General features: G+C 43.9%; 1 protein-coding gene across 1 annotated transcript in view; it reads left to right on the forward strand.

Annotated features, from left to right (window-relative positions):
- LOC144279305 (butyrophilin-like protein 2) overlaps positions 1-10498 on the forward strand; it is a 30698-nt gene extending 20200 nt beyond the window's left edge. Inside the window, exons 8-12 of the mRNA XM_077840782.1 lie at positions 340-360; positions 3544-3564; positions 3879-3899; positions 8317-8337; positions 10317-10498. Of these exons, the coding sequence (XP_077696908.1) occupies positions 340-360; positions 3544-3564; positions 3879-3899; positions 8317-8337; positions 10317-10498 (266 nt within the window). The remainder of the gene's footprint in view (positions 1-339; positions 361-3543; positions 3565-3878; positions 3900-8316; positions 8338-10316) is intronic.
- The last annotated feature ends 2968 nt before the right edge of the window (positions 10499-13466 follow it).

The raw sequence follows: 13466 nt of genomic DNA on the forward strand, positions 1-13466 counted from the left end.
GAGGCAGCTACTTGGTCTTTTTACAGCTGCTGCTCTCACAAGTTCAACATGTGTGGTTGACCATTTCATTGTTCATGTGGGAGTCCTCAAGAGAGATCTTGCTGTAAGGTTGACAAGTGTATTCTGTCTCATCTTGTGCACATATCAAAAACTTCCTCAAAGATGAGTCTTGATCTGGAATTTGACTGGATTTTATGGGGTGCCAATGTGAAGTACCAGGGTCATGAGGTCTCAGTGACCAGCTTTGTTTCAGTCTTCTTCAGGATCACACCTACAGAACACTTGTGTACAGAAGAAGGCAAAAATATGTATTTATTCAACTCTGTCTTTCCATTGCAGACCAACTGCAAACGGAAAGAGGTACGTTAGTATTGATTTATGTAGCCTTCTAAGCAGGCCAATGTTAAATGGTACATCTGATGGAACTGTGTGTACTTTACATTTATTGACAAGAGCACAACTCTCTCTCAGTGTAGTCCACTGTACTTCACTGGTGAAATTCATCCCTACTGTAATTCCAGTGAAGTCAGTACAGTTAGAAAAAGGAAGGACTAGGTTGCAGCATTTTTTCAAAGTATTTGGGATATTCCTATTGGAACAAATGTAATGTCATTAATTCCCAGAAAGAGGATAACTATGAAGGTTGGATTTCACCTAATCTTTGCATAGTGCTAGATATGCCAGCAGATCGAGGGATGTGATTATTCCCCTCTATTTGACATTGGTGAGGCCTCATCTGGAGTACTGTGTCCAGTTTTGGGCCCCACACTACAAGAAGGATGTGGAAAAATTGGAAAACGTCCAGCGGAGGGCAACAAAAATGATTAGGAGGTTGGAACACATGACTTATGAGGAGAGGCTGAGGGAACTGGGATTGTTTAGTCTGCGGAAGAGAAGAATGAGGGGGAATTTGATAACTGCTTTCAACTACCTGAAAGGGGGTTCCAAAGAGGATGGATCTAGACTGTTCTTAGTGGTACCAGATGACAGAACAAGGAGTAATGGTCTCAAGTTGCAATGGGGGAAGTTTAGGTTGGATATTAGGAAAAACTTTTTCACTAGGAGGGTGGTGAAACACTGGAATGCGTTACCTAGGGAGGTGGTGGAATCTCCTTCCTTAGAAGTTTTTAAGGTCAGGCTTGACAAAGCCCTGTCTGGGATGATTTAGTTGGGGATTGGTCCTGCTTTGAGCAGGGGGTTGGACTAGATGACCTCCTGAGGTCCCTTCCAACCCTGATATTCTATGATTCTATGATATGATAGGAGCCAGATTTCAAATACAGTATGAATTTGGATGAAGATATTATGAAAACAGTGATCCTACACTGTGAAGAATAGATAATTTTGCTTGATGGTACAAGAGATAGTGAGAGAGTGAAATAGTGGCTATATATGTATAACATAAAACAAGTATTAAAGATTAAATACTCCGTCATATGTGGCTCATTAAATAAGGCTGATTCATGTCATTCATTAAGTTAAGAATTCAATCAGCCAATTGTAATGTTAAACCAAATTTCCAATGACAAAACGCACATTTTGAACTGATTTAATCTGTTGCAGAGCAATCCCGCAATGACTATGGTAAGTTTGCAATGATTCTAAGCAGTTGATCTCAGATATTTTTCTCTCTCAGAAATGTATATCCTATTTTACTGAGCTGTCTAATTGATCTAGCTGCCTAGACCCCCTGGGATGTCATCTGGTGTACAGGTATGCCACTGAGTCAGACTATTCTGCCAGCCTGGGCCCCCTTTTACCTGGTCTTGCTGGGCTAGCTTTTCCAGCGAAGCACACAGGCAGGGCCACACACAGCTGCACAGAGGGACAGAGATCCACGCTGGGAAGGCTCAGTTTAAGGGGCTTGCCACAGCCAGATGTCCACCCCCTTTGAAGTACAAACCCAAAATTGTATGAAATTCGCCTCTTCCCTCAATGTGGAGGAGGGTATGCTCAACTTCTTGCCCCCCCAGTTAAAAATCACACAAACTGGGTTATATTGTAAACCAGAAATAAATTTATTAACTATAACAGGTGTATTTTAAGTCGTTAAGGAGGTAGCAGACAGAACAAGGCAGATTATTAAGAAAATAAAACAGAGCATGCAAACTAAGCTTAATACACTAAAGAAACTGGTTGTATGTAAGCTCTCACCCTAAATGTGATTCTAATAATCTTATTCATAGGCCAGATGCCCTTCCAGCCTGGGTCCAGTTCTTTCCCCCAGTTCATAGAATCATAGAATATCAGGGTTGGAAGGGACCTCAGGAGGTCATCTAGTCCAAACCCCTGCTCAAAGCAGGACCAATCCCCAATTTTTGCCCCAGATCCCTAAATGGCCCCCTCAAGGATTGAACTCACAACCCTGGGTTTAGCAGGCCAATGCTCAAACCACTGAGCTATCCCTCCCCCCAACGTTAGTTGTTTCCAGCAGTCATCTTGGATGGGGTAGGAGGGGAGAACTGATGACCTGGATTACCTCACTTCCCACCCTTAAATAGTATTTACATAAGGTGGGAGTCCTTTGTTTCCTAGTTTGACACACACACACCAGCTTCTCCTGGAAAAGTACAGAATTCAAGATGGGTTCCAGCACCAGGTGACATGGTCACATGCCTCTGTTGGGCCCCTGTGGCTATTCTTCACAGGCTGACCCACAAGTTCACGGGAAGACTAAGCTCTTTTACAGTCCATTGTCTCTTGCTGGTTGGCCATCAGCACTGTCCAGCTTTTTCATTATTGTACCTGAAGTATTAGCAGGGGGTGTCATCCAAAGTAGCATAGTTGAAATATAGACACAGAGTCAGTATTCCTAATTTCAGATACAGAAATGATACAGGCATACAAATAGGATAATCATATTCAGTACATTATAACTTTTCCAATGATACCTTACAAGAGTTATCTTGCATAAAGCATGTCTTAATTATGTCATATTCCTACCACAAACATATTTTCATAAAGAATATGGAGTATAACTATGCTTCCAGAGTAATTCAGATTTATAAGAATCCTTCTCATTGTGCCTGTATCATCCTGAACTCATACTCCAGCTTCAGAAGACTTAAAAATCATCTCCAGTCATCAGTGGGACAGACACAACTGAATAATGTAACTGTCCTAATGTTCATCAAGACAATACCAGGGAACTAGATGTAAATAAGATTGACAGTTTCATCCAGAAAGCTACAGTGAGACATAATGTCTTTAAATTGGGACATTAGTTAAGACAGCTTGTAGGTGATTGCAATGGTTTTAATATAATGTAATTCATGATAATGTAATTATGTAGTTCATAACAATTTAATCATTATTAAAATAGTAAAGATAGCAATGATAGACACATTCAATAATTAGAACAGGTAAGAAGTATATAAAAATGCTGAAAATAGCCTCCCCCCAAAACTGGCAGAGTGTACCACCACCCTGCTCAGCACACACACCTCTTCGATAGCACCCACCGGCCAAAAAAAAAAAAAGTCAGTGCCTATAGAACAGGAGAAAAACTCTTCCATTATTCACATCTGTGTCATTCCTTTTCAGACCGACTACGGATGGAAATGGGTAAGTTTGACTTGATTTATGTAGGTTTCCACTCAAGTAGAAAGGGATGGAGCATAAAATGGAATTACAGGTGCTTCATATTTGCTGATCAAAGCAGTGCTCCCTTTCAGAGCAATCCACTGCACAGCGGTGGCCAAGTCCATCTCTGCTGTAACTTCAGTAATGTCAGTGTAGTTACACCAGGGAAAAATAAGCCCCAAGGTTTTTTCTGCAATCTTGTTATAATCGCAGCTAACAAACCCCTATCCCAACTCACTCCCTCCTCCCATTTAAATCATTTTTTTACTAAAGAAAATTGTGTACTTTCTTTTTAGATCAACTGCAGAGGGAATGGGGTAAGTTTACATTGATTTCTGTAAGCTTCTACTCAAGCTACCAAGACAAGGAAAAGTTATTGAAGCTGTATTGGTCCCAGAACATTAGAGCAACAAGGTGGGTAAAGTAAAGTCTCTCATTGCACCAACTTCTGTTGGTGAAAGAGACAAGCTTTCAAGCTTACAGAGAGCTCTTTTTTTTCAGATCTGGGAACAGCTCTGCAGAACCCCTCTGTGTGAGCTTGAAAGTTTGTCTTTCAACAACAGAATTTGGTCCAATAAAAGATATTACCTCACCCACCTTTTCTCTCAAAAAAGCAAGAATATATTTGTAAAAATGTGTTTATTTTATCTCAGCTAAACAATGTGCCCATGTGCAAGCTGTGAGCACCCTGCAAATTATTTCAAAATACAAAATCAGATAAAAATTTCACTCCTTCTGTCTGATAACATCTCAACATATTGGTGCGTTCTGAAGCATGCTCTGAAAGTTTGGCAATCCATGCTATTTCAGACCTAGGTCAGGAGGGTATTCCAAAGCCCCAGGAACTTTATATTAAGGAGATCTAGCCTCAGCTTCTTTGCTGATTGCAGCTGTGGCATGACATGAAGGAACTGTATGTGATATATATTTATTATCTAGAGTGTTGCTCCATATCAGTGGAGTCTACTACACAGCAGTTGCCAAATTCATCCCTTTTGTGAAGTCGGTGCGATTATAGCAAGGATGAATTAGATGACAGTTTTTGCAAGAGGGCTAATCCATAGAGTGGATTTCTGTTAATCTTTGCATAATGTGCTAAACTTTGATCGTATGAGAAGCAAATATTAAATACAGGTGGGAGAGGTAATTAATGCAGTGACCATGGTATATTGTGAAAAAAAAATTACATTTTCTTAGAAGACATGAGAAAGAACCAGTGATGGGAACAGCAGGATGGTGGTAAAATATATACATAGTACAAGATATTTGTCCCTATGTGGGTCATTGAATAAGGTTGATTGGTGCTATTCACAAAGTTAAAAATTCAGTCAGCTAAATGTATTGTTAACCAAACGTTCAAGAACCAAAAAAAAAAAAAATAATAATCTAATTTAATCTGTTGCAGTCCAATTCCGTAATGATTGTGATAAGTTTGCATTGATTTGTAAGTAGCGATATTCAGATTTTTTTTCTGCTTTGCAATGTATATCCTATATTTCTAAACTTTCTACTTATTGACTTACTTATTCTGTCTCATTTACCTCAAAATGTCCAGCAGTTTCATTTCTAGAGTGTCTGATCACCTTACAAATAACCACTCTGATAAAGTGTCTCATATTGTCTATATGCCTCCCAGAAGCTAGCAAGCAATAATTATTAAACATTTTTTTGCAAATTTCCTACTTCTCTCTTTGTTTTCCTTTTTGCAGCTGTGGGAAAGCCAGGCTAAATGAATGGGTTGTCCACTTGCTCTGCATTTTGAAAACTGTGACATGATTATCACAGTTCAGGGCAACTCTCCCTGTATTACCCCTCTGTGGTCTCTTGAGGGCTCATCAGCCATCACCTCTCTAGGGCAGAGATCTGTGTCTCTCTCCCTCCTGACTGGGGTTTGTCCAGGCTGCACAGTTCCCTGCCTACAATGTGATATCCCCAGCAAGTCAGACTGCCTAAACTGGCCTGCATCTGTACTTTACTTTCTCTTCAAAGGCTATGTGCAGCTGGAATTGCCAGCAGGCACCAGTTACTGCATAGCTTTTTATTTGTAAACACATTTCTTTGAAAAGTGAAAGCATTACAGAGAAAACACTGCAGTAAGATATCCCAAAGATATTTTAGGAATTTGCCATATCTGTCACAGTAATATTCATGGGCGACTGGTATGAGTAGAGGATGCAGGGGGAGCTAATTCCTTATCCATCAGCATCCTGAACCATTACGCTTTTCCTGCACCTTTTTATAGCTCCCACCTAACAGCCACCTTTGCCAAGCCATACTATGTAGAAAACATTTGTTTACAGGATAGAACAAAAACTCTGCTGTTACTCAAATGTGTGTCATTCCTTTACAGCCCAACTACGGGGGGAAATGGGTAAGTTTGGTGTGTTCGGGGTGTGATATCACCTGTTTTCTTTTATCTGTGGGATGCAACCTTAAACAGCTTAAGTTAGTTAACATAATAAAATTGTTTATTTGTTTTACATTTTTTCTTGTTTTCAGTAACCCAAATTTAATACACAGATTAAATTAGTTTGTTTACAATGTAGTAGGGACCAAGTCTTTTATAACACAAGCTATACCTTTGCAATCAATTCTGTGAGCAGGGCCTGCCTCTTGCTCACAACTTAACTTTGCTTTATAGCAGCAAGATTTTAACTACTTTAGCCCAGGCCTCAGGCCTCATACCAGGCCTTTGATACCTGGGCTTATGGTTGATACATGGGCTTATGTTTCAGGCCCTCTTCCTACTACACCTTCCATTGATGTAGAGATGGAGCTCATGATGGACTTACATTTGCTTTATATTTGCTGACTGGAGCGCCCCTCCCTCACAGAACAGTCTGCTGCACAGCCATAGCCAGATGTATCCCTGCTGAAAATGCAGAGCTTCTAGTGCAGTCTCACAGTAATTTAAGCCTAGGGTGACCAGGTGTCCGGTTTTCGACTGGAACGCCTGTTTGAAAAGGGCCTCTGGCGGCTCCGGTCAGCACCGCCGACCAGGCCATTAAAAGTCCAGGCAGTCTAAGGCAGGCTAATCCCTATCTGTCCTAGCACTGCGCTGCACCCCAGAAGTCCGGCTTTTAGGCTGGGGTGGCCACAGGGCTTCATGCGCTGCCCCCTCCCCGAGCACTGGCTCCACACTCCCATTAGCCAGGAACCGCAGCCAATGGGAGAAGGGGAGGGCGGTGCCTGTGGGCGAGAGCAACGCGTGGAGCCTCTGCCCCCACACCCCAGCACCTGAACGTGCTGGCAACTTTCGGGGCACATCGCGGTACCAGGACAGGTAGGGACTAGCCTGCCTTAGACCGGGTGTGCTGCTGACTGGGAGCCACACGAGGTAATCCTGTGCCCCAATGCCGAGACCCAACCCTCTGCCCTAGCTCTGAGCCCCCGACCAAACCCGGAGTCCCCTCCCACACCCCAACCCCCTACATCAACCTGCACCCCCCTCCCACATTCTGAATCCCTTGGCCCCACCCCCCAGCCTGGAGCCCCCTCCTGCACCCCAAACTTCTCATCCCCAGCCCCACTCCAGAACCCACATCCCCAGCCATAGCCCTCACCCCCTCCTGCACCCCAACTCCCTGCCCCAGCCCAGAGCCCCCTCCCGCACCCTGAACCCCTCATTTCTGGCTTCACGCCAGAACCCACACCACCAGTTAGAGACCTCACACCCTCCCTCACCCCAACCCCCTTCCCCAGCAGAGTGAAAGTGAGTGAGGGTGGGGGAGAGCGAGCCACACAGTGAGGGGTAATGTAGAGAGCAGGGACAGGGCCTCGGGAAGGAGCGGGGCTCAGGTGTTCGGTTTTGTGCAATTAGAAAATTGGCAACCCTATTTAAGCCCTAATCATGAATTAGGCCTTTCTAAAAAATAAAGAAAAAAATTTGCTGTCTTTTTATAACTCTCACCTAACAGACATCTACCCCCTCTCAACCTCTATAAAAGAATTTTTTTGAAGAAGAGGGAAATTATTTTCTTACTCAAATAGTTGTCATTCTTTTGCAGACCAACAACGGAGAGAAATGAATAAGTTTTCATTGATTTATATAGCCTGCTACTCAAGCAAAAGAAAAAAAAGAGAGGCTATATGGTGGAATTGTGGATGCTGTGTATTTGTTGTTTAGAAATCGGTTCTCTCTGAAAACATTCCACTGCATAGATATGGCTAAATTCATCCCATCTGAAACTACAGTGATATCAATGTAGTTACACTTGGGTAAATTAGCCCCTAGGATTTTTGTAAAACTCCAACCTATTTTTTCCTCCATTTGTATTCAGATGTTTACAGCGCGCGGGGGGGGGGGGAGGGGGAGGGAGTGTAATTATTTCATTAGTCATATGCGCGATATTGCCCACAGCCTCCTATCCACCCGCAGATTTGAGAAGGAATCTTTAGGAGCAGCATGTATTTGAATGTCCAGCAACAGTAAATTCTCCAGAAGGACCTAGAGGTTGATAGTCAAATTCAGTACAGTACTTCTGTCCATGAATCCTCCTTCATTCTTAATTATCAGGAGGGGGTAAATAAAGCAATTTAAAAGATGCTTGAAGAAAAGGGCAAAAATCACATACTTACTCAAGTTTCAGAGTAGCAGCCGTGTTAGTCTGTATCCGCAAAAATAAAAGGAGTACTTGTGGCACCTTAGAGACTAACAAATTTGTTAGTCTGTAAGGTGCCACAAGTACTCCTTTTCTTTTTATAATTACTCAAATGTGTGTCATTCTTTTACAGATGAGCTTCAGAGACAAAGGGGTAAGTTAGCACCGAGTTGTGCAGCTTTCTACTCTTGAGGGGAGAGAGGATATTGGCTAGAAATAACTATATTATTGTTGAAGGAACCAAGGGCAGCAGTGATGAACGGGAGGGAGATTTGAGAAGTTTATTGCAGCTGGTACTTGGGTTACATTGATCATTATTCATCGGGGGATTGTTGGGAGTGGCTGTTATTTGTGCTGGGTTGGGAGTGTTAGATTGTCACAGGAAGCTACAGTTTGTTACCATTTTTGGCACATCTGCTGGGAAATCTATGAGCTTCTCCTGGGGAATGTCCTCTCAAGGGGGATGGGTTTCCCAGCTCACAGAGGAGATAAATTGTGCTGCCTGAAAACCTAAAAATTGAAGCCAAAGCAGGCTCTATCCATGGATACTGGACCATCCACAGAGAGATTCTTCTCCTTCAAGTGTCCTCTGCATACTCTCACTCATGGGAACACTCCAGACCGGTGCAGCCCTGAACAGTTGAGTTCTAGCCAATCATAACCACTGAAGTGCTCATGCACTTCGCTCACCTCTCCCCTCAGTAAACTTGGAGCATTCCAGGGCCAGGGTACAAAAGGGGCAGTGAGCTCCTTCTCACTGTGACCAGATGAATAGTTTTATGTGGAGCTTGCATCTGTGATTAGTGTAGGGTAGTGTTAAAACATAGGTTATCAAATATTTAGGAATTAGTTAACTTTTAGTGATAGGAGATTAGATAGTTACTTGAATGGAAATGAAGAAGAAACCCAGTTTCAAAAGGTGTGCATCTTGTCTAGTGGTGTTCCCAGCATCAGATACATGTTTAGGTGAAGGACACTCACCCTCCAAGTGTTCAGTTTCCTTTACATTTACCAAGAGAGCAAAGAAAGAAAGACAGAATAGGCTTCAGGCACTTATGTTCCAAAACCATCTGGAACTGGGACAGGACAAGGTTCCAGGAAAGCTCACAGACTAGCATTGACTCCCGATGAATCTACAGGGAGGAAAAGTAAACCATCTTCCTGAACCCATAATACTAAAGGATCCAGAGGTCAAGATCAGAAAAAGAATTTGTCTGAGGTGTCAGTCTCTAGGACTAGAGGCAATCCTGTTAATAACAACTGGAAGGGCAAGGCAGGCATGAGGATTCAGCCTGAAGTGGCATTGGCTTCTCTGACAAAAGCCAATCCACAGGGGAAAGATTCTTCTGAATCAGATATGTTTAAGGAGTTGAGCAGTGATGTATTTCCTCCTGGGAAGGTGAGGAGACATTTCTGCTCAGATCCAATACTCTCCGATATGGATGAGTTGGTCAAAAAAGGAGGAATAAGGAATCAGCAAAGCCAGGGAATACTATGTTGCTAGAGACTGATAGTGGTGTTGTACTGCAGCAGACAGTAGTTGAGACACAGGTGCATAGTTAGGATCCATCCCCAACTCCACTAAAAATTGTATCAGTTATACAAATGAAAAGAAGGATGTGGTGAAAAAGGCTCAAAGGTGTGTGTCCACAGGAAGGGGAGGTCATGTAGAGGAATTTAAATTTTCTTCTCTCCTTCGATCACCTAAACCACCTTCTGGTTTCCCAGAGAAATCCCCCCAGCCCCAATTTCTCTTGTTCAGCCAAAGGTATTGCTATCTCTGGTTCCATCTGAACCAAGAATATTCTCACATCAGAGAAGGAAAATGAATCGTGGACTGGATCCATAGAGGGAGGGAAAGAGAGAAAGAGAGATAGTATTATGGACACATACACCTATATATCTCAGATCCATCCGGGCATATATATATTTCGCTGGATCCAGATGTGGGCTTCGGGCCTAACTGGCAATTACTACCTTGGATCCGAATGTCACAATGGCCTTCTCCAGTAATTTACCAAGAATTCCCTATGTATGGGAATAGGTTTTCTGCAGTTAGAAATGAGCACGTCCCAGATCTAAATGATATGGATCAGATAGAATACATAAGCCCTGCTAAATCTCCTACAACAGGGAGAGATTTTTTATCAGAAGAAGAGGAATCAATGGAAGTGCAGAAGTCAGATCCAGAATCTGGAGAAATGACATCCCCAGATGAGAATGTAGGGGACAAGTCAGTCTTGTCACCTTCAGAAGATGTGGTGGCATCCCATGAGTTAGTGGATCATATGGAAAAGACATTGGATATTCCTTAGTTTCAACTAATGTATCTTCTCATCCTGTATTTGATATACTGGGAGCAGCTGCTAGACAAAGAATTACACTTCCCTTATTGGAAGGATTGTGCACCTTTTGATCTCTGTAAATCTCCCTTTACAACCAATGAACTGGGAGATGGGATCCCTCATTTTCTCAACTTTTATTGAAGAAGGCTGAAAAACTGTACTAGTTTCCTCAGAAAGTTTGGTGATGTTCCACACCCACCTATATCCCAATCCATTGGTTGCAAAGGTGGCTTTTCAGAGGTCAAGAGGTGCTCAATCACACTCTGCTCCCTCTGATAAGGAAGGGAAAAGTGTAGATGTCATTGGTAGGAAGACCCTTTCTTCTACCATTTTAGCAATGCAAATTTCAAATTATGAAGCTGACATAGCAGGTTATCAGAACCAGCTATGGGGGGAAAAGCTATCTTTTATCAAAGTTTTACCTGAGGAAGATCAGAGATCAGCAATTGCTCTACTTACAGGAGGACAGAATGTCACTAAACATCAATTCAGAGCAGCATTTCACTGTTCAGATGCTTCTGTTAGGGCAATAGCTTCATCCATCTCTTTCAGAAGGCATGCATATCTTATGTCAGTAAGCCTGTCTCTCAACACTAAGATGAAGACTGAAACCTTCCCTTTGAAGGGGAAAGTCTGTTAAGTGTACAGAAAAATGAAAAATGTGAGAGCTACAGGTGGGTCTCTGGGTTTCTTTACTATGCTAAGAGATTGTGTACAGATCCAGTGTTTAGATATTAAAGATAGTATTTTCAGCTTCATTGATTCCTTACCAGTGTCAGAGGAGGAATTATTATCCTAGGCCTCAATTTCATGCCTCTCCACATCAAGAGCAGAGGAATAAGTCTCATAAGCTTGATAATTAAGAGGGGAAGCTTATGATAGAATCATAGAATATCAGCATTGGAAGGGACCTCAGGAAGTCATCTAGTCCAACCCCCTGCTCAGAGCAGGACCTAATCCACAACTAAATCATCCCAGCCAGGGCTTTGTCAAGCCTGATCTTAAAAAACTCTAAGGAAGGAGATTCTACCACCTCCCTAGGTAACCCATTCCAGTGCTTCACCACTCTCCTAGTGAAAAAGTTTTTCCTAATATCCAACCTAAACCTCCCCACTGCAACTTGAGACCATTACTCCTTGTTCTATCATCTGGTACCACTGAGAACAGTTGAGATCCATCCTCTTTGGAACCCCCTTTCAGGTAGTTGAAAGCAACTGTCAAGTCCCCCCTCATTCTTCTCTTCTGCAGACTAAATAATCCCAGTTCCCTCAGCCTCTCCTCATAAGTCATGTGTTCCAGTCCCCTAATCATTTTTGTTGCCCTCCGCTGGACTCTTTCCAATTTTTTCACATCCTTCTTGTAGTGTGGGGCCCAAAACTGGACACAGTACTCCAGATGAGTTCTCACCAATGCCGCACAGAGGGGAATGATCACATCCCATGATCTGCTGGCAATGCTCCTACTTATACAGCTCAAAATGCCATTGGCCTTCTTGGCAACAAGGGCACACTGTTGACTCATATCCAGCTTCTCGTCAACTGTAACCCCTAGGTCTTTTTCTACAGAACTGCTGCCTAGCCACTTGGTCCCTAGTCTGTAGCAGTTGTGACAGGGTCGGGCCTGATGGCTATAGGAGAGTAATAGAAGGCAGATATATTAGCCCCAGGCTAAGTAGGTCCCTTTTCCCTGAGTAAGGTAACAGGGAAGGTTTTTTTGGGTTTTTTTTTTTTGAAACAGAAAGAAAGTTTATTGGTAACGCTTACAAAATTACCAAAGGAAACAAAACAAACATGCAACAAAACAACGCAATCAGAAGGTATAACACAGCAGCTTTCAGGAGGGAGAAGTGTTCAGGCTAGCCTGGGCCCAGAGCGGGGGGGCTTCCTCAACACTCGTGGTCTTCCACCCTCCTGAGTTACCTGGTGGCCTAGAGCGGGGGGGCTTCCTCGACACTCGTGGTCTTCCACCCCCTCGAGTTACCCGGTGCCGCGCCCAGTGTCACCGATCCTCCCTCTCCTGAGGGTGCCCGGTAAGATGGGCACGGCTGTGGGGTGGGCGGTTTAGGGAGGGGGGTAGACACCCATGTATTATAGGACCCCTCCTAGATGACAGGAATGATGGTATCCACAGCAGCAACGGCTGGGGCTGGCGTCTCTCGCTCTTCCCCTCAATCAAAGGGTCAGACGGAGGGAACCGGACGGGGTCACCGAGCAGAGAACCCCAGACAGCGCCCACTGCTCCTCGAAGGCGTCAAGGGAGTCGGTGGACGCCGCCCAGAGGAACTCCGCCCGGATACGTGAATGTACTGAGGATCGGAAAACGGCCCCACAATCGCAGGACGTTTCATGGGCCAACCTCCTCTCTCTGGTTTTATAAATGGCTGTTTTAGCTAAAGCTAGGAGGAGGTTGACCAGAAGATCCAGCGACTTTGTGGGGCCACGGATGGGAAGTGTATAGATAAAAAGGTGGGGGGAAAAATGAAGCCAGAAGCGTAATAGAATATTTGTGAGGAGCCGGAAAAGGGGCTGCAATCTGGCACACTCTAAATACACGTGCGCCAGGGTTTCCCTCACATTACAGAAAGGACAAGTGTCCGGAATAGGGGTAAACCGTGTCAGAAACACGCCCGTGCTCACAGCTCCGTGAAGGAGCCACCAACTGATGTCCCCGACGGGCCTTGGGACCAAGGTGGAATACAGGCTGGCCCACCGAGGTTGCTCACCCTCCAAAGGTGGCAGGAGATCCCACCACTTTGTATCGGGGCGGGACGCCAGGGTGTGGGCGTGAAGGGTGTGAAGCGTAAGTGTATATAAGTATTTCCGTGGTGCAATTTGAAAGCTAACCGGCTGCAGTTTGTGCAGCCGGCTTGCAGTGAAAGGGTGAGGGGTTTGTTGGGATCTACGGGGTGGGGGCCCAATGGAAAGGTCCGGTGGGCCTG

The sequence above is a fragment of the Eretmochelys imbricata genome, chromosome 23, assembly GCF_965152235.1.
Source record: "Eretmochelys imbricata isolate rEreImb1 chromosome 23, rEreImb1.hap1, whole genome shotgun sequence".
Taxonomy (NCBI): Eukaryota; Metazoa; Chordata; order Testudines; family Cheloniidae; genus Eretmochelys; species Eretmochelys imbricata.